Raw genomic sequence first — 22,664 nt, 5'->3', positions numbered from 1 at the left:
TTATGGCAGATATAATCCACAGAAACTGTCTTTAAACTCGCACATCTGACAAGAAATACATATCACTCTATTAAAGGCCATTTTTGCTTCTTCACAGTCTACTGACCCAGAAAATAACACCGTCTTATTCCTCTACAAACACTGCCCCAGGTTAGGTTAATAGTTATGGTGTATATTTTAAGTTTAATCATGAGTCATATCCCCAAAAACACATAATTAAGAAAGAACTACTCTACTCACTACTGAGGATTCTCTGTAGGCCACACTTAAAACAACGATTAACTTATCTGATTCTGTGCTGTGAATTTCGCCCAACAGTTCTTCCCAGATCAGTTGTGAATTTCAGTGTTTGATAATTTCCCCAGATGCACTCCGATGTCCAGCGATACAAGAATTCAAACATTAAAGGCAGTAACTTTGCAGGTTTTCTCTCTCTCTTTCTCTCCTGCAATGACCTCACAATGTGTTTCCTTTGTCTGTACTTCTCCCTTTTAAAACTGCGATTGTTTTGACTTTTTTTTCCCCCAAAGTTCCAAAACAATGCAACAGCATATGAAACAGTAATTGCTGCTCCTGCAATTATGAATTGAATGCAAAACATTTTCTTACCTTATGCACCGTAGGACTGCTGTCTTTCGAGCGAGGCAACTAGAAGTGGTTTAACCTGAAGGTTACCATGCTTTCAGGCGAGGGGAGAGGTTAAAGAGAGTTCTTCATGATGATGCAAGAATTGAACCTACACTTTTGGCATTATTCTGCATTGCACACCAGCCAACTGAACTAACTGACCCCCTTTTATTGGGCAGCACTATTATGTATAATGGAATGTTGCCACGTGTACTTTGAATGCTATCTGCGAGGGTGTAATAGAATTTGAATCACTTTTATATGTTGCTCAATTGTTAGTGGGTTAGCTCTTGTGACTTGACCCTCATTTCTTACTCTTGTAATGTGCACCATAATGATTCTTGCTCTACATTACATCTGTTGTGGCATGTTGCATAAAAAGATCTCCACTTTGCATTTAATTAGTACAACACCTAACATAAGTTCATATATTTAATGAAGCAAAATTGAAAAGTCATATTGCAAAAATACTTCACCTAACAGTCTGCATGTTCAGTATTGGTGACAATAGTCCCTGTTAATAGATCATTTCTGTCTGTTGAAATGTTTGTAAAAGTGACTTCAGCTTCAAAAACAGCATGGCCAGACAAATCTTAGCACCTTTTATATTTATATTTACTTGATTATAATGTAATCTATTCTCAAACAACTTATTGTCAGGCAGCGTATGCGACAAATTTTAAATATATGATAGGATTGAAATCTATTTCAGCCAGCAGTGTAAAATGGGCTCCAACTGAACTGACATTGACTTGGAAAATATTGCCAAGATATTTAATTTCACACAGTGATATGTCTAAATTAGTCTCCAAAAGATGTTGAACTATTGGCCTATGAACTTCAACAATAATAAGATTGGATGTGGTGGAAATTAACTGCTGAGTCGCTATCAGCCTGTTTTGCAAAGACTAGTTTTATTCCCTGTGTCTCTTTTACATTGGCAGTAAATATTCATCCATTATAAAGTCACTGAGAGTTAATTTTGTCAGTTTCTGAGGTAACAATTTATATAAATGATTATTTTCCATAATATGCAGAACACTGTTTCTTGCGATTACATTTTTGAATGGTGTGCATCAAAAACTGGTATTTCTGAAAGAACCTGTTACTGTTCGTACCTATGATTGTATCCTACATTTTGAATCATTTTTAATTTTTTTAATTGTTTCATAGTTGCGCATACGAGACCTAGAAAATATGTTGCAAGTGGAAAAGTCAAGTCATGCAGATGCAGCGTTAAATTTGGACTTGATTAAACAGCAATTCAGCGATATTGAACTCTCATATGAAAGGGAGAAATCAAAAGCTACAGAAATTACTAATCAATTACAGAAGTAAGAGTTTATATATTTATTCATCCACAGGACATTGGAATTGCTGGCTAGGCCTGCATTTTTTGTTACTCTTAATTGCTCAGAGGACATTTAAGAGTCAAGCATGTTGCTGTGAGTCTGGTGTCATTAGTGACCAGGACAGTATTGAATCAGATGGGTTTTGCGAAAACCGATGGTGGTTATACGGCTGCCATTAGGTCAGCTCTTTATTCCAGATTTTATTTTATAGAATTTAAATCTCATCATCTGTCACAGTGGGATTCAAAACCAAATCTCTTGGGCATAACCACAGGTCAATACTCTATAATGTGAAAGTGCTGTGTTTTTTGGATTATGTTTTGAGTATGGTGTCAAATAATAAGGGACTCATTGCTAAATTACACAAGCTAACAATTTGGCTTGTTAAATTTGTTAAACTAACGAAGCATAGTTTTTGAAAGTTGCTCTTATTTTAAATTTACAAATTTTAACTAAACTTGCCATTTTCTCCTTAAGATTACAAAAAGAATTTACAGAATCAAAACAACAGTTGACAGCAGAAATTGAAGAAAAGAATAATGTGATTGCTGACCTTACAAAAATGCTTCAGGGCCATGAGGAAAGTTTTGAAAATCTTCAGGATGAGCTAAGAAAAGTAAGAATAAACTTGATAGAAAATGAAGCTGAATACAGTATTCATGCTGAATACTATTTGACTGCAAGGTTACAACGGCTGCATTTATTTTAAGTACTGGAAAGATAGGAGTGGATGGTGCACTGTAATAATGCCTGTGGTCATCTGTGGTCATATGTATGTTGCCACCTGTGAAGATTGTAATTGAGCTGAAGTTTGACTAGTATTGAGTGAACCCCATTAGTTCAAAGCTGCTTTTAAATTTGACTCTGGGTACTGTTTAGGAGTTTTATTTTTGAAGTTTAATTGTTTTCACACCACTTGCAGCTACTTTACTAAACCGCTACTATTTAGTATGGAAATGAAGCTTTATACTTTCATGAAACAGAAACAGAAAATGTTCGAATTTTGTTATGGGCCACACAGTTGTTGTAGAGAAAGTGAAAATGTTTATATTTTGAATGTGGGTCCTCCTTCAAGCAGAACCATCAGAGGTGCATCAATATGTTGCAACCAACAAAGGAAGTGGGGAATATATATCGTGAAAACATAGATGTGCTAATACTTGAAATAAATATGGAAAATGCTGGAGAAACTCTGGTGTGACAGCATCTGTGGAGAGTTAATTATGAGTCTTCTTTAGAATAAAATATACTTGAGGTTTGAGATAAACCTGTTGGACTGTAACCTAGTGTTGTGTGATTTTTAACTTCATGCACCCCAGCCCAACAGCGGCACCTCTGAATCATACTCTAGACTTGGTTAACTGAGCAGAAAGGGGTTGAAGTTGGGAATTAATCATCAGGAATACTGTTGATACTTTGTGGCCCAAAATGATCTGATAATGAATGGCTGATTCAGTTTTCCACCATGTCCATTCAAGTCTGCATCTGTGAAATTAACGGAATGGAGTGGAGAGCTGAGTGGATAACAGGCAGGTTGAGAGAAAGTAATGGCTTTACAGGAATTGAGGCATCGATAATGGAGATGAGCATGTAGTTCAGCAGGTCATGGCTGCAGAAATGCCGTAGTTCATGAATGGTCAAAGGCCAACTGGGGTTTTGAATGCAGAGTTTTGAACATGCAGTTGCAAGTACATTGTGACAGTGTTCTGTCTAGGACAGATATGGTTGGGATTGGGGAAATGGTAGAGAGGCCTCTATGTGGAGAATGATGAAAGGAATTGATTAGGTGGCTTATCTATGATTGATGTAATGGGAATAGTGAGACCATTTGAGGTAACTAGCTCAGGGACAGAAGCAAGGTGAGAGGGAGGGCAGTGATAGCAGTTTTGAATATGGCTTGGAACATTTATATGGAGGTAGTGATTGAAGAGAGCAGAAAATTCATTTGGAAAAGCAAGCACGATGAATTGAGATAGAAATTGAAATCACTGAGATTGAGGAATTCCTCATTGTGAAGATTGAGAGAGGAAAGCTGTGAACGTATCCTGGTGAGGATTTGTTAGACATGACTAGGGGCTGGGAGGGCATGAAGAGTGAGGATTTCAATTTAGGTAAAATTATGAAAATGTTATAACTTTTCAAAAAATGAGCAAATCTATCAAATTGCCTTCTATTCACAATGAAGTTTTGTTTTAAATTTGACTTTTTTAAGTATTAGAAATTTGCTGCAAAATTGACATCTGAGGCAATGCAAGCAATGGGGAACGCAAAGAGCCAAGAATTTACTGTATTTATAGTTGTATGATAATTAGCTTACTTTTGACCTTTAGGGACAGCTAACCTTGCTACAAGACTGTTTTTAATGTTAAAAATATTAGCTATGCCTTTTTTTTTTGTTGATTCTTGGGTAACAAACATAATTATTTGCTGTAGAAGGTGAATGTCTGCGTCCCCCTACCAGGAACAGCTGTACTTCATTTTAGAACAGTCACAGAATTAACTGTAGCTTGCTCACATGTTCTGGTGAAAGTCTGAACAGAAACGTTAAAGGTCCAACTATTTTACCATTTAAGTGGTCTACATATTTTATATTAGTTTGATTTTATTTTAATGTGGTGGACATATATGGGTGTTGATCTGGAATTTTCACCTTTAACACTATTGGGAGATCTTTAACAAAAAAGTGAGCAGAATTGTACAGAATTGCTATGTCAATAAATAATTTGACACATAGAGTCATCATAATGGCTTTCTGAAACTTAAAAATGTTATCTGTTTTCTTGGTGAGATTTAAGTTTATATGTGGTTTTGAAACGTTATACCAAATCAATAGATTTCATTATCTTGCTTTAAGTGGAAGTAAATTTTGCTGTGGATATTTTCAGTAGCTGATGCATCATTTCAATGTTGAAGTTAAATGTCTATCCTGTTCCACATACTGTAATTAAAGATAAATGTATAGAGACATTTCTGGATGACATTTATGAAAAATTATTTGATATTTAAATTGTTATGCTGTTCAAATTTTATTTTCTAGATATATGTGCCTACACATTTATTTACTTAGCTTAACCAAGTGAGATCTTGGTACTTAGACAATTTATTAGTTGTTTCTAGTTGTAAATCCTTTCATAAATTGGCATCTTTGGTTGTGTTTTAACTTGTAAATATTACTTAATGTAGCTGTGTAAAAGCATTTATTTTTGTGGTAACATGTTAATTTCTTTCTAATAAGATCTGTCCTTAATTCTCTTACAAGGCAAGGAAACGGCAGGCTTTCCTGGAAGAAACATATGGGGGCAGCATGAGAGAGCTAGAACTCCTTTTGGGCAATTTTGCTGTGTCAGGCCTACGGACATCAGGTTAGTTGACTATATGAAATGACAGATGCAGCTGTCAGTGTTCCAAAAGCCACTGCATTGTGGGAATTCTGCAGATGCCGCTGTAATCCCTCTTCTCAACATGCACTGATCTGATGACAAGATAAGAGTGGTCCTCACAGCAGTACAGTGGCCAAGCAGGCTGAGAAAAGGTGACAGAATGTAGGCCTGATGCTGCTGAGCTGGAGCTTGATTTACAAGTGCCAGGGTCAACTTGACAGGCAGTAAAGAGTGAGCTTGCTGGCTTATTATTAGGGAACTGAGGCCCTCACAGATTTCTAAGTAAAATACCTGGAAAGGGACCAGATGTTTTTTATGTACCTCGAGCCAAAATACTGCAGCATCTTAAGCAACTTGGAACTGCCAATTCAGGAAGGTTATTTAGGACAACTATGAGGGTTGTTATCTTAACATTTAAAAAAAAGAGTAAATGCTCCATGTTGGGCATGTGAAAGAAATTCCACAGTAACATTTCCTTTCTGTACTGGTTAATGCAGAGGAACCTCGATTATTCAAAGGACACGGGCGGGTGGTATTTCATTCGGTTAATCGAATTCTGGATAATTGAATGCTGGATAACATAGTTTAGCTGAGCATCGGGCCCTTGCAATCTTGCCAGATAATCCAGTATTCAGATAATCGAATGCTGGATAGTTGAGGTTCCTCTGTATTTACATTTCAGTCAATAATTCATGGTTTAGTGCTTTTTCTTGGTCTAAGGATTCTGTGAAAGCCAACTATATTGCATTAGACCGACATTTTAAATAGTGACAGCTCATGGTTGGTTGTAGTGAGCATTTTTGCAGGGAAAAGCATACTTTTATTCCAGTCTCAGAGGAGACAATGGGAGGCCACTATAGTGAAGGAACATGCTATAATGAGAAACATTTCTGTCCCAGTCAAATTTGTGTTAATGCAATTATTAAATGAATGTTTCAGAAAAGGACTGTGGCTTTCATTAGCAAAATACCATTTCTATAGTATGCAATTAAAGTAAAAATATAAGCCATGGGTTCAACTTGAGGTGATTGAGTGACCTACTGATTGGGAGCTCCACTCTAATTACATCTCCGGGACTAGTTGCAGAAGTGTGATATTTTGTCATTTAACCTTGGCTCTTTGTGTTCCCCATTGCTTGCATTGCCTCAGATGTGAATTTAACATGAATTCTTCTTCAAGGAGGCCAGCCACCTGAAGGTGAAGCATAATATTAAACTGCAGACAACTTACAAAAATATAAAATCACACAACACAAGGTTATAGTCCAACAGGTTTAATTGGAAGCACACTAGCTTTCGGAGCGACGCTCCTTCATCAGGTGATTGTCATCAGGTGACAATCACCTGATGAAGGAGCGTCGCTCCGAAAGCTAGTGTGCTTCCAATTAAACCTGTTGGACTATAACCTGGTGTTGTGTGATTTTTAACTTTGTACACCCCAGTCCAATACCGGCATCTCCAAATCATTACAAAAATATAGTCTGTAGTAGATAATGTTAAAAGATGAATGTTCAAAGTTGATGATTTTAATCCATGAACAAATGTTTCTGGTGAGAACATAGAACGGTACAGCACAGGATCGGGCCCTTTGGCCCACAATGTTGTACTGAACATGATGCCAAATGAAACTCCACAAAATGGAGTGTCTTAATATTATTATTTTTATTGGTGATTTTTAAAGATTGTGGGCTGAATTTTATATATTTTTGGCAAAGTCCAAGTTATATTGAGATTTTTTGGAGGGATTTCCATTGCAAGGCCCAGCAAGTTTTCTCGCTGTATCTTATCAAACTTGCCTCATTAACTACCTACTCCATCCCAAAAACGTCTGCCACATCTGGTTCCAGCCCCATTTTGCAACATGCTATTCCCACAACACCTGCCACTCAGCGGATATTTGCACGAAGACTGATATCACTTGCACCCGTATCAGCTTTAAAATGCTCTGTGCATCCGAACAAGTTTTGGCATTCTGAAGCTGCCCTGCTTGGTCAAGAATGTTTCTGGAAGATGTCAGAGAAGGGAAAGATGGCACTCTGATGGGGTTCTGGATGTCCTGGTTGAGGGGACGGTGCATTGGGGAGGAGTACACTTCCAGCTTTGGAACTAGGAACAACTACTTTGGTGGCTTGGGTGACAATGCAGTGCTAAATTGCAATTTTGTTTATAAATGCCACTACTTTTGTTTTGCATCTGTAGCCCCAGATGTAATTGTTTCAGCCTAAGATAACACTTTATGGCCACAGACGATGTTCCATGGACAGATGTTTCTGGTGAGAACATAGAACGGTATAGCACAGGAACGGGCCCTTTGGTCCATGATTTTGGACTGAACTTGATGTCAAATAAAACTAATCCCTTCTACTTACCCTTCTATTCCTTGCATATTTATGTGCTTATTTAAAGGTCCCTTAAATGCCCTTATCGTATCTGCTTCTAACCACTCCGGCAGTGCGTTCCAGACACCCGATTTGGAGATGCCGGTGATGGACTGGGGTGTACAAAATTAAAAATCGCACAACACCTGGTTATAGTCCAACAGGTTTAATTGGAAGCACTAGCTTTCGGAGTGCTGCTCCTTCACAACCACCTGATAAAGGAGCAGCACTCCGAAAGCTAGTGCTTCCAAATAAACCTGTTGGACTGTAACCTGGTGTTGTGTGATTTTTAACTTTCCAGACTCTTACCACTCTCTGTTTAGAAAAAAACCCCAAAAAGCCTGCACTTCATGTCTCTTTTGAACTTTCCCCTTCTCACCTTAAATGTATGCCCGCTAGTATTAGACATTTCAACTCTGGGTAAAAGATTCTGACTGTCAATCCTATCTATGCATCTCGTAATTTTATAACCTTTTATCAAGTCTCCTCTTAGCCTCCACAGCTCAAGAGAAAACAACCTGAGTTTTTCTAGCCTCACTTAATAGCTCGTATCCTCTAATCCAGGCAACATCCTGGTAAATCTCTTCTGCACCCTCTCCAAAGCCTCTATACCCTTCCTGTACTGTGGCAACAATAATTGATGCAATGCTCTCAATGAGGCTGAAACATCCTTCCACCACTACCCTGTGTCTTCTATGGGCAAGCCAATTCTGAATCCATGTGGTCAAATCACTGTGGATCCTATGTATCTTAATCTTCTGGATGAGCCTACCAATGAGGAACCTTGTTGAAAATCTTCTAAAGCTGCAACATGACATCCTGACTCTTGTATTCAGTTCCCTGACCAATAAAGGCAAACATGCTATATGCCGCCTTTCCCACCCTATCGACTTGCATGGCCACTTTCAGGGAGCTATGGGCTTAAACCCCACGATCCTTCTATACATCAATGCTGTTCAGAGTCCTGCCATTAACTGTATACTATTCCTTAACATTTGATCTCCCAACGTTCAGCACGTCACACTTACCCAGATTAAGCTTCATTGGCTATTTCTCTGCCCATATCTGCAACTGATCTATATCTTGCTGTATGCTTTGACAACCTTCTACAACTCCACCATCTTTGTATCATCTGAAAGCTTACTGACCTATCCATATACATTTTCATCTAAGTCATTTATATATATCACAATCAGCAGAAGTCATAGTATGGATCCCTGTAGAACACCACTCATAATGCACTCCACCCTGAAAACATCTTTCCACCACTACCCTTTGTCTTCTATGGGCAAGCCAATTCTGAATCCATGTGGTCAAATCACTGTGGATCCTATGTATCTTAATCTTCTGGATGAGCCTACCAATGAGGAACCTTGTCGAAAGCCTTACTAAAATTCATATAAACAACATCCACTGCTCCACCCTCATCGATCACCTTAGTCAACTCCTTGAAAAAATTGAATCAAGTTAGTAAGACATGACTTGCCTTGCACAAAGCCATGCTGGCTGTCCCTAATGAGGCCATGCTTTTCCAAATGAGCGTAAATCCTATCCCTAAGAACTCTCTCCAATAGCTTCCCAACCACCGATGTGAGACTCATTTGTCTATAGTTTCTTGGATTATCCCTATTTTCCTACTTGAACAGAGGAACAACACAAGCTACTCGCCAGTCCTCCAGGACCGCAGTGGCTAGTGAGGATATAAAGATCGTAGTCAAGGCTCCAGATATTTCCTCTCTTGCCTCTCTCAGTAATCTGGGGTAGATACCATCAGGTCTTGAGGACTTTTCCATGTTAATACTCTTCAAGAGATCCAACACCACTACTTTTGTAATCTCAAAATGCCCTATCATATTATCATGCTCCACACAAATCTCACTATCCTCCATATCCTTTTCCTGGGAGAGTACTGATGCAAAGTACTTATTTAAGATCTCACCCACATCCTCTGCCTCTCAGCACAAGTTCCCTTTATCCTTGAGTGGTCCTACCTTCTCCCTAGTTATCCTCTTTTGTTTTTAATGTTTCTGTAGAATGCATTGGGATTCCCTTTAACACTACTTGCCAAGGTCATTTCATGACCCCTTCTTGGTCTTCTAATTCCCTGCTTGAGTACTTGCCTGCTTTCCTTATATTCCTCATGGACCCTGTCCGATTTTCACTTCCTGAACCTTACAAACTTCTTTATTCCTTTTGACTACATTCACAATCTCCCTTATCTTGCCTTCCTCCTTACTGGAACATGCTGGTCTTGAACTCTCCCCAGCAGGTCATTAAACAGTTTCTACATGTCAAATATGGACTTGCCTGATAACAGCTCCTCCCAATTAATACTCCCTAGCTCCTGCCTAATACTGATGTAATTTGCCCTCCCCCAATTTCATACCTTCTCGTAAAGTCCTGACTTTCTTAAAACTTAAGGTGTTGTGATCACTGTTTCCAAAATGCTTTCTCACTGAAAGATCAGTAATGTGGCTAGGCTCACTAGCCAATACAAGGTCCAGTACGCCCCTCCTCTAGCTGGTCTATCCACATATTCTGTCAAGAAACTCTCTTGGATGCACTCAACAAATTCCACCCTGTCGAAGCCCCTTGCTCTAAGGGAGTGCCAATAATATTGGGGAAGTTAAAGTCACCCACTATGACAATTCTTATTGCACCTTTCCATAATCTGCCTACATATTTGTTCCTCAATGTCTTGGTGGCTGTTGGGGAACCTATAGTACAATCCTATCAGAGTGATAAGATAAGTGCACCTATCTTATTTTTGAGCTCTACCCGTATTGCTTCAGTGATCTGAGTGCAGATATGACGTTTTCCCTGATTAGTAATGTAACCCCTCCACCTCTTTTACCTTCCTCTAGCTTGTCTAAAACAGCAAAACTCTGGAATATTGAGCAGCCAGTCCTGTACCTCGCTCAACCAAGTCTGTGTAATGGCCACAACATCATAGTTCCATATATCCAAGCTCATCTGCCTTACGTATAATACTCCTTGCATTGAATAAAACACACTTCAGCCCATTAGTGTTATCATCTTCATTTACCTGTCTCTGCCTGTCCTTTCTTTCTGAATTTACTAGTCTTAACATGTACCTTCTCCTCAACTGTTGAACATTTGGACGCAAGAAGGAAAGGTGTATTGAGGGCATGGGTGCTACTGGTATTTTTTGGCACTCATTTTACAACTTCCCTATCCATGTCCAACTTGTCTGTCTAAAAATATTAATGTGAATATATTACACATTGATATCTGTGGCAGGAAGATGCAAAACAGACAGGGAGGCAAATGCATTAGGGATTAGGGATGACACTGGCCTGTGTCCTTTGTAATTCATGGTTGTGTGGAGTAATATTTCCCTTTAAAAGTCCGAACATCGGTGGATCTTGCAGCCCTTCACCATTCTAGTTACTTACCCCACACACTCTGAGTGTGGTCACAAACATTTTCTCCATTGTGCACTTTTGACAGTGAAGGCTCCTTGGTCAGTGGCTTACAGCCTTTGCCTCTACTATTGTGAGCCTCAAATTTCCAGAGTCCTTTACCAATCATCTTTCCCACAAACCTCACAGGATTTACACATTTCCTGTTTGCCACCCAACCTGTCCAGAGCACCCTGCCAATGTATCAATGGTTGCGAAAATTTGGCAAATGCCAGCTACTGATGTCCTTGGAAGAGTGGTGCTTATAGCTGGTGCCCGTGGATTCTGCCCTGAGATGCAGTGTAGTCATGTGCAACATGGAGTTCCTTTGGACTGAGTGGCAAGCTGAATTGGCCAGGTTTTCATGTTGAGCTTTCTTTATACCTTGCTTGTTCGTTCTTTTGGTAAAATAGGAAGCTAAATATTAGTCAAGTATTTAACAAGCAATATTGTCCTTAATTGGCAATTTATAGTGAAACACAGAAACACAGAAAATAGGAGCAGCAATAGGACGTTTGGCTATTCAAGCCTGCTCCACTATTCAATATGATCATGACTGATCATTCAACTTAGTATTCTGTTCCCATTTCTCCTCATACCTTATGATCCCTTCAGCCCTAAGAACTATATCTAATTCCTTCTTGAAAACATTCAATGTTTATCCTTTACTTTTTGCTGTGCAGAGAATTGCAGGTTCATCACACTCTGAGTTAAGACCCTGGTTCTGGAGTTTCCATCCTTTTTGCATTTACCCTGTCTAGTTCTGTTACAATTTTATAGATCAGAGTCGAGAGTAGGTGCTGGAAAAGCACAGGAGGTTAGGCAGCATCTGAGGATGCTAAAATCTCCTAGTTGATTTTAACCCTACTGCAAAGCATCTTCCAAGAATGCCTACCTTGAAGAAGTTCTCCTCCTCTCTCTACAAAATCATTGGATGCTGCCTGACCTGCTGTGCTTTTCCAGCACCCCGCTCTCGACTCTGATCTCCAGCATCTGCAATCCTTACTTTCACCTGGATAATCTTTTAGATGTTAATGAGATTGCCCTCATTCTTTTTAATTCCAGTGTGCATTGCCCTAATTCATCCAATCTGTGTACATTTGTCCTGCCAGTCCAAGAGTCAGTCAGGTAAACATTTGCTGCACTCCCTCCATAGCCAGAACATCCTTCCTCAGATAAGGAGACCAAAACTGCGCACAGTGCTCCAGGTGTGGTCTCATCAAGGTTCTGTACAACGCCAGCAAGGCATTCCCGCTCCTATATGTAAATACCTTTGCTTTGAAGGCCATCTTATGATTTGTCAGCTACACCACCTGCTGCACCTGCATGCTTACTTTCACCTTGCCACTGTCTATCCTTGCTCCTTGTCAAAAGCATAAAAGATGCATCAAGATGCTTCTGATATCACTGTGACCTTCACTGGACTTTTCAGCCAACTCTGCCACACATCACTCAGACCCCTTCTTGTGATGTAACTATAAAACAATGATACAAGGATAATTATACATAATAACAAAAACCTAGTAATCCAAACATTCGTCCAATTAGCTGTATGCCAGTGCAGCCATTAACTGATAATTTTGGCAGTTTGTGTGCATATAATCAGAATTACTAAAACTTTGAATTAAATATTAATAACGCAACCAAGTGGAAAATTATTATCTTTTGTTTGTTTCGGTCCTTTGGATTACTGGTCAAGTGACATGCCATTTGACCACAGTACCCTTCAATTCATTTAAATTAAGGAACTTTAAGTTAACAATAGTGGACATATTAAGTTTCACATAATCAAGTCACTTCCGATATTATGCAAGGACCATTGATGAGTAATCATTCAGAAAATTCTGCTAAAATCAAGCTAACTAACTTATTAAGCTCTTTTAAGTATTTTTACTCCCCAGAAAAGTGAAGTGTCAATTGTACTTCTTGATGAACAATTCTTTTATGTCACTAAGTGGGAGCAAGCCATAATTACTGCTTATCAGTTATCAGTCATGTATTTTTTTAAGAACATATAAATGCGCCTAATGGCTTTTGACATCCATAGCTATCCTTGTAATGTCTGCCTCTGGCTAGACAAAGGGGAATATAGATCAAGGATTGTTATCCAGTCAGATCTTCTCAACTTTAAGGAACCATTTACTAGTGAACTTTGATAAATCTTACTTTGCACTGATGCAAAGACCCTGTCTATATGTTTGATCCTTCCAGCAGATTCTTTTTGTGCTTCTCAGCTCCATGTTTTATTTTTAAGAGGAATGACACATTCGATTAGAATGTTTCATATACTTCTCTATAGAATGTTGAAATATCTGTTCCAAAGAGCTTTTTGTAAACAAGCTGCTATAGTCCAAGAAGTAAAATCCCAGGGCAGCAGATACATGTAGTAATGCCTTATGATGATTTGAAGTAGCTTTGTCTTTAATGTCACAGATTCCTCAATATGTAAATATTATTTTCAATTTGTCTTCTCCAACTAGTTTGCATTCCTGCTGCTAAACTGGTTAATATTTTAAGAATGCCAATGTCTGAAGAAAGGGGATCATTTTAATGAATTTCTTTTCTCTCTTGGTTGACACTAGAAGTGTTGATGTTGGAGATTACATTAAGCTCCACCCAATTTGAGGTAGAGTCTCAATGGAGAATCAGGATTCTAGCTCAAGATCCTGATGGGTTCAGACATATCATGCTTGACTTCTAATCATCTGAGTAGTTGTGTTGAAATAGTCTGTGTAAATTTACTAAATGCTGTTGTGCAAGAAATTACGTCTTGTTGCTCAGAAAACTGTCTCTTGTTGAGTCTCAGTAATGTTTTATCCTCTTCCATATTAACTAACTGCCCTTTAGACCAACTATAAGGTCCACCTTCAATTCTGCCTGACTCTGGGTCCTTATCTTAACATAACCAAACACTTTGATTTAAAAATATCTAGACAGGAGGACTTGGTGGGAGCCCTCAACTCGAGGTGGTAATAGATCGTTCTGCAAAATATGTACAATTATGTCAAATTGAGCTTTTTTGTTAATTCATTTGGAAACACTTTTTTTGCACCCTATCCATTTAAGAAATCAGCCACTGAATGACGTTTGTAATTACAGCAAACTGTCGCATAACGTCAAATATCTATAGCATCCCTTCTCTTTGTAATTATTGATGATTTTTTCACTGTTGCAAAGTCATTCCTAATGCCCTATGCAAGATTACTGTAAATTCTGACAAGAAAGAAGTTGCACTGTACAGAAAAGCACAATATAAGCTTTCTTTGTTGCTTTGCACTATACTGTTCACATAATTCTCAGGTCGGCACGGTGGTTCAGTCGCTAGCACTACTGCCTCGTAGCATCAAAGACCTGGGTTCACTTCCAGCCTCGGGCAACTGTCTATATGGAGTTTGCACATTCTACCCGTGTCTGCACAAGTTTCCTCCGGATGCTGCAGTTTCCTCCCACGATCCAAAGATGGGCAGTTTAGATAAATTGGCCATGCTAAATTGCCCATAGTGTTCAGGGATGTGTAGGTCAGGTGCATTAGTCAGGGGTAAATATAGGGTAGGGGAATAGGTCTGAGTGGGTTACTCTTCAGAGGGTCAGTGTTGGGCCTGTTTCCACATTGTAGGGATTCTAATTCTGGAAAAAAAAGAGTTAGATGACATTTACAACTTAAGTGTTAATGGGCTTGTTAAATCTCCTTATTTTCAACTCACTATCTATACCTCCTCTGGTTTATGATTGAGATGTAATTTGGAATAAACTTGAGTAATTTTACCAAAATGTTTAGTACTAAATAGAGTCATAGAGATGTACAGCATGGAAACAGACCCTTTAGTCCAACCCATCCATGCCGACCAGATATCCCAACCTAATCTAGTCCCACCTGCCAGCACCTGGCCCATATCCCTCCAAACCCTTCCTATTCATATACCCATCCAAATATCTCTTAAATGTTGCAATTGTACTAGCCTCCATCACTTCCTCTGGCAGCTCATTCCATACGTGTACCACTTTCTGCGTGAAAAGGTTGCCCCTTAGATCTCTTTTATATCGTTCCACTCTCACCCTAAACATAGAACATAGAACTATACAGCACAGAACAGGCTCTTCGGCCCACGATGTTGTGCCGAACATTTGTCCGAGCTTAAGCACCCATCCATGTACCTATCCAATTGCCGCTTAAAGGTCACCAAAGATTCTGACTCTACCACTCCCACAGGCAGCGCATTCCATGCCTCCACCACTCTCTGGGTAAAGAACCTACCCCTGACATCCCCCCCTATACCTTCCACCCTTCACCTTAAATTTATGTCCCCTTCTAACACTCTGTTGTACCCGTGGAAAAAGTCTCTGACTGTCTACTCTATCTATTCCCCTGATCATCTTATAAACCTCTATCAAGTCACCCCTCATCCTTCTCCGTTCCAATGAGAAAAGGCCTAGCACTCTCAACCTATCCTCGTACGACCTATTCTCCATTCCAGGCAACATCCTGATAAATCTCCTCTGCACCCTCTCCAAAGTTTCCACATCTTTTCTAAAATGAGGCGACCAGAACTGCACACAGTACTCCAAATGTGGCCTTACCAAGATCCTATACAGCTGCAACATCACCTCACGACTCTTGAATTCAATCCCTCTGCTAATGAACGCTAATACACATAGGCCTTCTTATAAGCTCTATCCACCTGAGTGGCAACTTTCAAAGATCTATGAACATAGACCCCAAGATCCCTCTGCTCCTCCACCTTACTAAGAGCCCTACCGTTAACCCTGCATTCCGCATTCTTATTTGTCCTTCCAAAATGGACAACCTCACACTTGACAGGGTTGAACGCCATCTGCCACTCCTCAGCCCAGCTCTGCATCATATCTAAGTCCCTTTGCAGCCGACAACAGCCCTCGTCACGATCCACAACTCCACCAATCTTTGTATCGTCTGCAAATTTACTGACCCACCCTTCGACTCCCTCTTCCAAGTCATTAATAAAAATTACAAACAGAAGAGGACCCAGAACTGAAACCTATGCCCACTAGTTCTGGACTCCACAACCCCAGGGAAAAGACTTGATCTATTTATCTTATCCATGCCCCTTATGAGTTTATAAGCTTCTATAAGGTCACTCCTCAGCCTCCGATGCTCCAGGGAAAACAGCCCCAGCCTGTTCAGCCTCTCCTCATAGCTCAACTCCTCCAACCCTTGATGCATCCTTGTAAATCTTTTCTGAACCATTTCAAGTTTCACAACATCTTTCTAATAGGAAGGAGACCAGAACTGCACACAATATTCCAACAGTAGCCTAACCAATGTCCTGTACAGCCACAACATGACCTCCCAACTCCTGTACTCAACACTCTGACCAATAAAGGAAAGCATACCAAACGCCTTCTTCACTATCCTACCTACCTGCGACTCCACTTTCAAGGAGCTCTGAACCTGCACTCCAAGGTCTGTTTGTTCCGTAACATTCCCTACGATCTTACCGTTAAGTATATAAGTCCTGCTAAGATTTGCTTTCCCAAAATGCAGCACCTCACATTTATCTGAATTAAGCTCCATCTGCCACTTCTCAGCCCATTGGCCCATCTGATCAAGATCCCGTTGTAATCTGAGGTAACCTTCTTCGTTGTCCACCACACATTCAATTTTGGTGTCATCTGCAAAACCATACCTCTTATGCTCACGTCCAAATCATTTATGTAAATGACAAAAAGTAGAGGACCCAGCACCGATCCTTGTGGCACTCCACTGGTCACAGGCATCCAGTCTGAAAAACAACCCTTCACCACCACCCTCTGTCTTTTACCTTTGAGCCAGTTCTGTATCCAAATGGCTGGTTCTCCCTATATTCAATGAGATCTAACCTTGCTAACCAGTCTCCATGGGGAACCTTGTCAAACGCCTTACTGAAGTCCATATTGATCACATCTACTGCTCTGCCCTCATCAATCCTCTTTGTTACTTCTTCAAAAAACTCAATCAAGTTTGTGAGACATGATTTCCCATGCACAAAGCCAAGTTGACTATCCCAAATCAGTCCTTGCCTTTCCAAATACATGTACATCCTGTCCCTCAGGATTCCCTCCAACAACTTGCCCACCACCAACGTCAGGCTCACTAGTCTATAGTTCCCTGGCTTGTCCTTATCACCCTTCTTAAACAGTGGCACCATGTTTGCCAACCTCCAGTCTTCCAGCACCTTACCTGTGATTATTGATGATAAAATATCTCAGCAAGAGGCCCAGCAATCACTTCCCTAGCTTCCCACAGAGTTCTAGGGTACACCTGATCAGGTCCTGGGGATTTATCCACCTTTATGCTTTTCAAGACATCTAGCACTTCCTCCTCTGTAATATGGACATTTTTCAAGGTGTCACCATCTATTTCCCTACGTTCTATATCTTTTTCCACAGTAAATATGATGCAAAATGCTTGTTTAGTACCTCCCCCATTTTCTGCAGCTCCACACAAAGGCTGCCTTGCTGATCTTTGAGGGGCCCTATTCCCTCCCCAGTTACCTTTTTGTCCATCATGTATTTGTAAAATCCTTTGCATTGTCCTTAATTCTATTTGCCAAAGCTATCTCATGTCCCCGTTTTGCTTTCCTGATTTCCGTCTTAAGTATATTCCTACTGCCTTTATACCCTAAGGATTCATTTGATTATCCTGTCTATACCTGACATATGCTTCCTTCTTTTTCTTAACCAAGCTCTCTATTTGTTTAGTCATCCAGCATTCCCTATACCTCCCAGCCTTTCATTTCACCCTGGCAGGAATATAATTTCTCTGGATTCTCATTATCTCATTTCTGAAGGCTTTCCATTTTCCAGCCGTCCCTTCACCTGCGAACATCTGCCCCCAATCAGCTTTTGAAAGTTCTTGCCTAATACCGTCAAAATTGGCCTTTCTCCAATTTAGAACTTCAACTTTTAGATCTGGTCTATCCTTTTCCATCACTATTTTAAATCTAATAGAATTATGGTTGCTGGCCCCAAAGTGCTCCCCCACTGACACCTCAGTCACCTGCCCTGCCTTATTTCTCAAGAATAGGTCACGTTTTGCACCTTCTCTAGTGGGTACATCCACATACTGAATCAGAAAATTTTCTTGTACACACTTAACAAATTCCTCTCCATCTAAACCCTTAACACTATGGCATTCCCAGTCTATGTTGAAATGCTATGGAAAGTTAAAATCTCCTACCATAACCACCTTATTATTTTTATAGATCGCCGAGATCTTCTTACAAACTTGTTTCTCAATTTCCCTCTGACTATTAGGGGGTCAATAATGCAATTCCAATAAGGTGTTCATTCCTTTCTTACTTCACAATTTCACCCAAATAACTTCCCTGGATGCATTTCCGGGAATATCCTCCCTCAGTACAGTGTAATGTTATCCCTCATCAAAAATGCCACTCCCCCTCCTCTCTCGCCTCCCTTTCTATCCTTCCTGTAGCATTTGTATCCTGGAACATAAGCTGCCAGTCCTGCCCATCCCTGAGCCATGTTTTTGTAATTGCTATGATACCCCATTTCCGTGTTCCTAACTATGCCCTGAGTTTATCTGTCTTCCCTGTTAGGCCTCTTGAATGAAATAAATGCAGTTAAATTTATTAGTCCTACCTTGTCCCTTCCTGCCCTGAGTGTTTGACTCGCTTCTGTTCTCAACTATACCAGTCTTAGATTGATCTCTTTCCTCACTTTCTGCCTGGGTCCCACCTTACTAGTTTAAATCCTCCTGAGCAGCTCTAGCAAATCTCCCTTCCAGTATATTAATCCCCTTCCAATTTAGGTGCAATCCGTCCTTCTTGTACAGGTCACTTCTACCCCAAAAGAGATTCCAATGATCCAAAAATGTGAATCCTTCTCCCATACATCAGCTCCTCAGCCATGCATTCATCTGCTCTATCCTCCTATTTCTGCCCTCACTAGCTCGTAGCACCGGGAGTAATCCAGATATTACTACTCTCAAGGACCTCCTTTTTAAATTCCTGCCTAACTCTCTGTAATCTCCCTTCAGAATCTCAACCTTTTCCTTTCCTATGTCATTGGTTCCAATGTGGACAATGACCTCTTGCTGGCCCCTCTCCCCCTTGAGAACATTCTTGGAAATGATGTAAAAGTAATTCAATTTATGAGGAGGTGATGTTGCGTTCAGAGCGAGGGTGATTCTTGAAGTCGGCAATTTAACATTTTAGTTACATTTCATTTTCCCAATAAATGCATCAACATTTTTGAATACTGAAAGGTCATTAGCATCTGTTCCTGTTGAAATCAAATTATTTCTTCCCTCCAGTACCATGCATATAACTCGAAGAAAATATAATGGTTGAAATATTTTTATTTGTAATCTTAACTAACACACAGAATACTGTACTGCAGAGACCAATTTACTGCTTTTTGAAATCATACTTTACCCATGCATACTTCATACGAGGGAGTTAAAATTTCGTCTAAATGTTTGGAAGATTAAAATTGATTCCAGTCCCTACCTCCAATTCCAACCAGGAGCTGTAGCGCTTTGAAGGATATAGATAATAGGTACGTGGGAACATTACCACCTGTTGGTTCCCCTCCAAGCGACATACCATTTTGACTTGGAACTATCAGGGACCTGTGTTCGATTCCAGCCTCGGGCGACTGTCTGTTTGGAGTTTGCATATTTTCACCGTGTCTGCGTGGGTTTCCTCCGGGTACTGCGGTTTCCTCCCACAATCCAAAGATGTGCTGGTTAGGTGAATTGGCCATGCTAAATTGCCCATAGTGTTCAGGGATGTGTAGGTTGTGTTGGTAGATCAATATCCTGGGACTTGTTTCTTGATAGCATTGTGGATCTCTCTCTTTCTCTGTCTCTTCTACTCCCTCCTCCCCCCAACTTCTGCTGCACCCACAATGATAGTCCATCTGTGATGCCCAAATCCTGTGAATGAATAAAAAAATCCATGGAATAGTGGTTGAATCTGACTGTTAAATTTGATTCTGAGATGAGGGCTTCTAACCACATGTATTCATGGCATCACTTAAACAGTCCTTTTCAGAAACTGTAACATTCCCCAAATGCCATTTCTCTGCATATCATCTGTTGAAGCCCTCATCCATATCTTTGTTATTTCTAACTCCAACACATTCCTGACTGTGCCTCCATCATTTGCTCTCCATAGACTTGAGGTTATCTAAAGCTCTACTGCTTGCATCTTAACGCCCATCACCTTGTGCTCACTGAGCTGCAATATCTCCTGATTAATTTTTTAAATTCTTTGACTCGTTTTAAAGTCTTCAACCCTTCCTACTTTTATAGTCATCTCCGATTCTATAATCACGTGAGATATCTGCATCCCTCCAATTCTGTTCTTGTGTATCCCTTTTTTAAATTAATTGTTCCATCACTGACACTTGTAAATTCTTCTATGCTGCTATGCATCCAATCTCTAGTATTTCTTCCATGAATGTTTCTGCCTCCTTACCTCTCTTTCCTCTTTTCAGGTTCTTTTTTACAGCTTATCCTTTTGACCATGCTTTTAGCTATCTGCTCTGATATAGGTTTACCACCTCATGCTGACCTTATGATGTTTCAATATGTTAAAAGCATGTGTTTAGCTAGGTTTAAAAACTCTATAAATATAAGTTGTTGTGAAAAAAATGTCTTTGCCTTTCTTCCCTCATTCACTAAAAACATCTGTGCTATTAGATTAGGGTGATCAAATAGATTTCAAAGTTTTCAAAATTGCACATCAGAGATACAGTGTGACAATGCATACCTGATTCTAATTCTAATTATTTCATTATAATTTTCTGTCATAATTGCAACATTGGTAGCAGTTTCAGGGTGACGATGTTATATTTTTATGAATGGCTGGAAGGAGGAATTCAGAATGACAGCAGATTGCTTTATTGAAAACATGATGATTTAAAACCTAGAAATAAAGATAATATTTGCTGTGTGATTCTGCTTATACTGTATACTCTTCATAACTTCTGAGATCATTAATTATTCCATATTTACCTGTTCAATAAATATATCAATACACTGATAAAGATTGATATTGAATAACTTGTGAAATTTAGTGGTTTTTAGGCACAATATCTATTTTCTAACTGCAGTATTATAAGGCAATATTTAAAAGCTTTACATGTCTTCCCTTTTTCCTCCTTTAGGCAGTCGCAAGGACAAAGAAAAACCCTTAAGCCCCTCTGTCGTCCTTGAGAATTTGAGACAAACCTTGACAGATTACCAGAGCAGGCTAGAAGACACATCTAATGAGGTAACACTTGCACTGTTTGGTGCCTAAGATGCAGCCCTTGGCCTGCAGCAGTATGTGTTACCCACTCATTACAAAGGTCATGGGAGATTGCAGTGACCACAGGGAGTCCAGGATTGACAGCTTTGCAGTTACCTATGGTGTCTGAGAAAACAACACAAAATGTGGTCATAGTGTTTAGTCCAAGAAAATCAAACAGTTTTACAGGACTGTTATTTTAGGAAACCTTTTAAGAACACTTCACTGAATTCCAACGTTTATTTTTTGAAATGGGGTAAAAATAAAAATTTTAGTGTCTCATTTCCATTTACTCAACAGGCTGTATATGTAACTGCATGTTTATGAGCAGCAGTTTTAACAAAACACATTTTCTTGAAACGTTTGTTGCAAAATTGTATTACCATGTTAGTATATGAAGTGACCCACTGAATGTTTGAAGGTTGTTAATCAAACAGCTCACATTGTTGTGTTCATTGTGTCTGTGTCTTTGTTTCAAAAAAATACAATTACGGTGGCTTTGGGAGTTTCAAGAGGGATTGTAAACTGTTAGAAAACTAAGAAAATAATTACATTTCTAACTGCACCAGAAATCTTTTGATCCTCCTGAATCAGCCCTGTGAAATGGTATAGTGAATATATTTTTGAAAATTCTGCCGAGGCTGAAATAAGAAACTTCAAAGTAACTAGGAACATGTTACCCGGGGTGAATTATTACCAATGAAGATGAATGTCACATGATCTCCAGCAGTGTGGAGGGATTGACACAGCAATATTTGGCTCAAAAATGTTCTTAGTTGTGAAGCAGTGCCAGAGTTAGCAGAGAGGAAACTAGGAGGGTGGTTCTAGTGAAAGCATAGGGAATAGTTTGACAGAAAGAAGAATGAACTGTCAGAGAAAATAAATCGCAAGCTGTGGCATCTAACTGATGATCTGCCACTCGACATCCATGTACAGTGACATGTGACTGACCCCATAGATGTGTCGCAGTGAAACAGGAACTGACTAATAGTGCAGTTGGATTAAAAAAGACACTAGTGTGAGCTGCTTATGCAAAATATGCTTTTTTTCAACCAAGTAACAAGCTTTTAAAATATTCTTGATTCCAGACTGTACATTATCCATTGGGGGTAATTTGAACTTTAGAGGGTAGTGTGAAATGAGAGTGTTGGATGGGCCATCTGCATATTCTCTCTCCACTTTCCATTGCTTTTCCATTAAATTCAATGCCTCAAATGCACCTGCTCCATTTAGTG

General features: G+C 39.6%; 1 protein-coding gene across 8 annotated transcripts in view; it reads left to right on the top strand.

Annotated features, from left to right (window-relative positions):
- ccdc171 (coiled-coil domain containing 171) overlaps positions 1 to 22,664 on the top strand; it is a 265,898-nt gene that overhangs the window by 69,905 nt on the left and 173,329 nt on the right. For all 8 annotated transcript variants that reach the window (XM_087995453.1, XM_043717546.2, XM_043717537.2 and 5 more), the window contains exons 8-11: positions 1,801 to 1,961; positions 2,457 to 2,595; positions 5,239 to 5,341; positions 21,308 to 21,414. In XM_087995453.1, coding sequence (XP_087851579.1) covers positions 1,801 to 1,961; positions 2,457 to 2,595; positions 5,239 to 5,341; positions 21,308 to 21,414 — 510 coding nt within the window. The remainder of the gene's footprint in view (positions 1 to 1,800; positions 1,962 to 2,456; positions 2,596 to 5,238; positions 5,342 to 21,307; positions 21,415 to 22,664) is intronic.

Source organism: Chiloscyllium plagiosum, unplaced genomic scaffold (genome assembly GCF_037043375.1).
Source record: "Chiloscyllium plagiosum isolate Xiang-an unplaced genomic scaffold, Cpla_swu_hap1 HiC_scaffold_2, whole genome shotgun sequence".
Classification (NCBI taxonomy): Eukaryota; Metazoa; Chordata; class Chondrichthyes; order Orectolobiformes; family Hemiscylliidae; genus Chiloscyllium; species Chiloscyllium plagiosum.
Note: the sequence above shows the minus strand (reverse complement) of the source record. Positions and strands in the feature narration are given on the sequence as shown.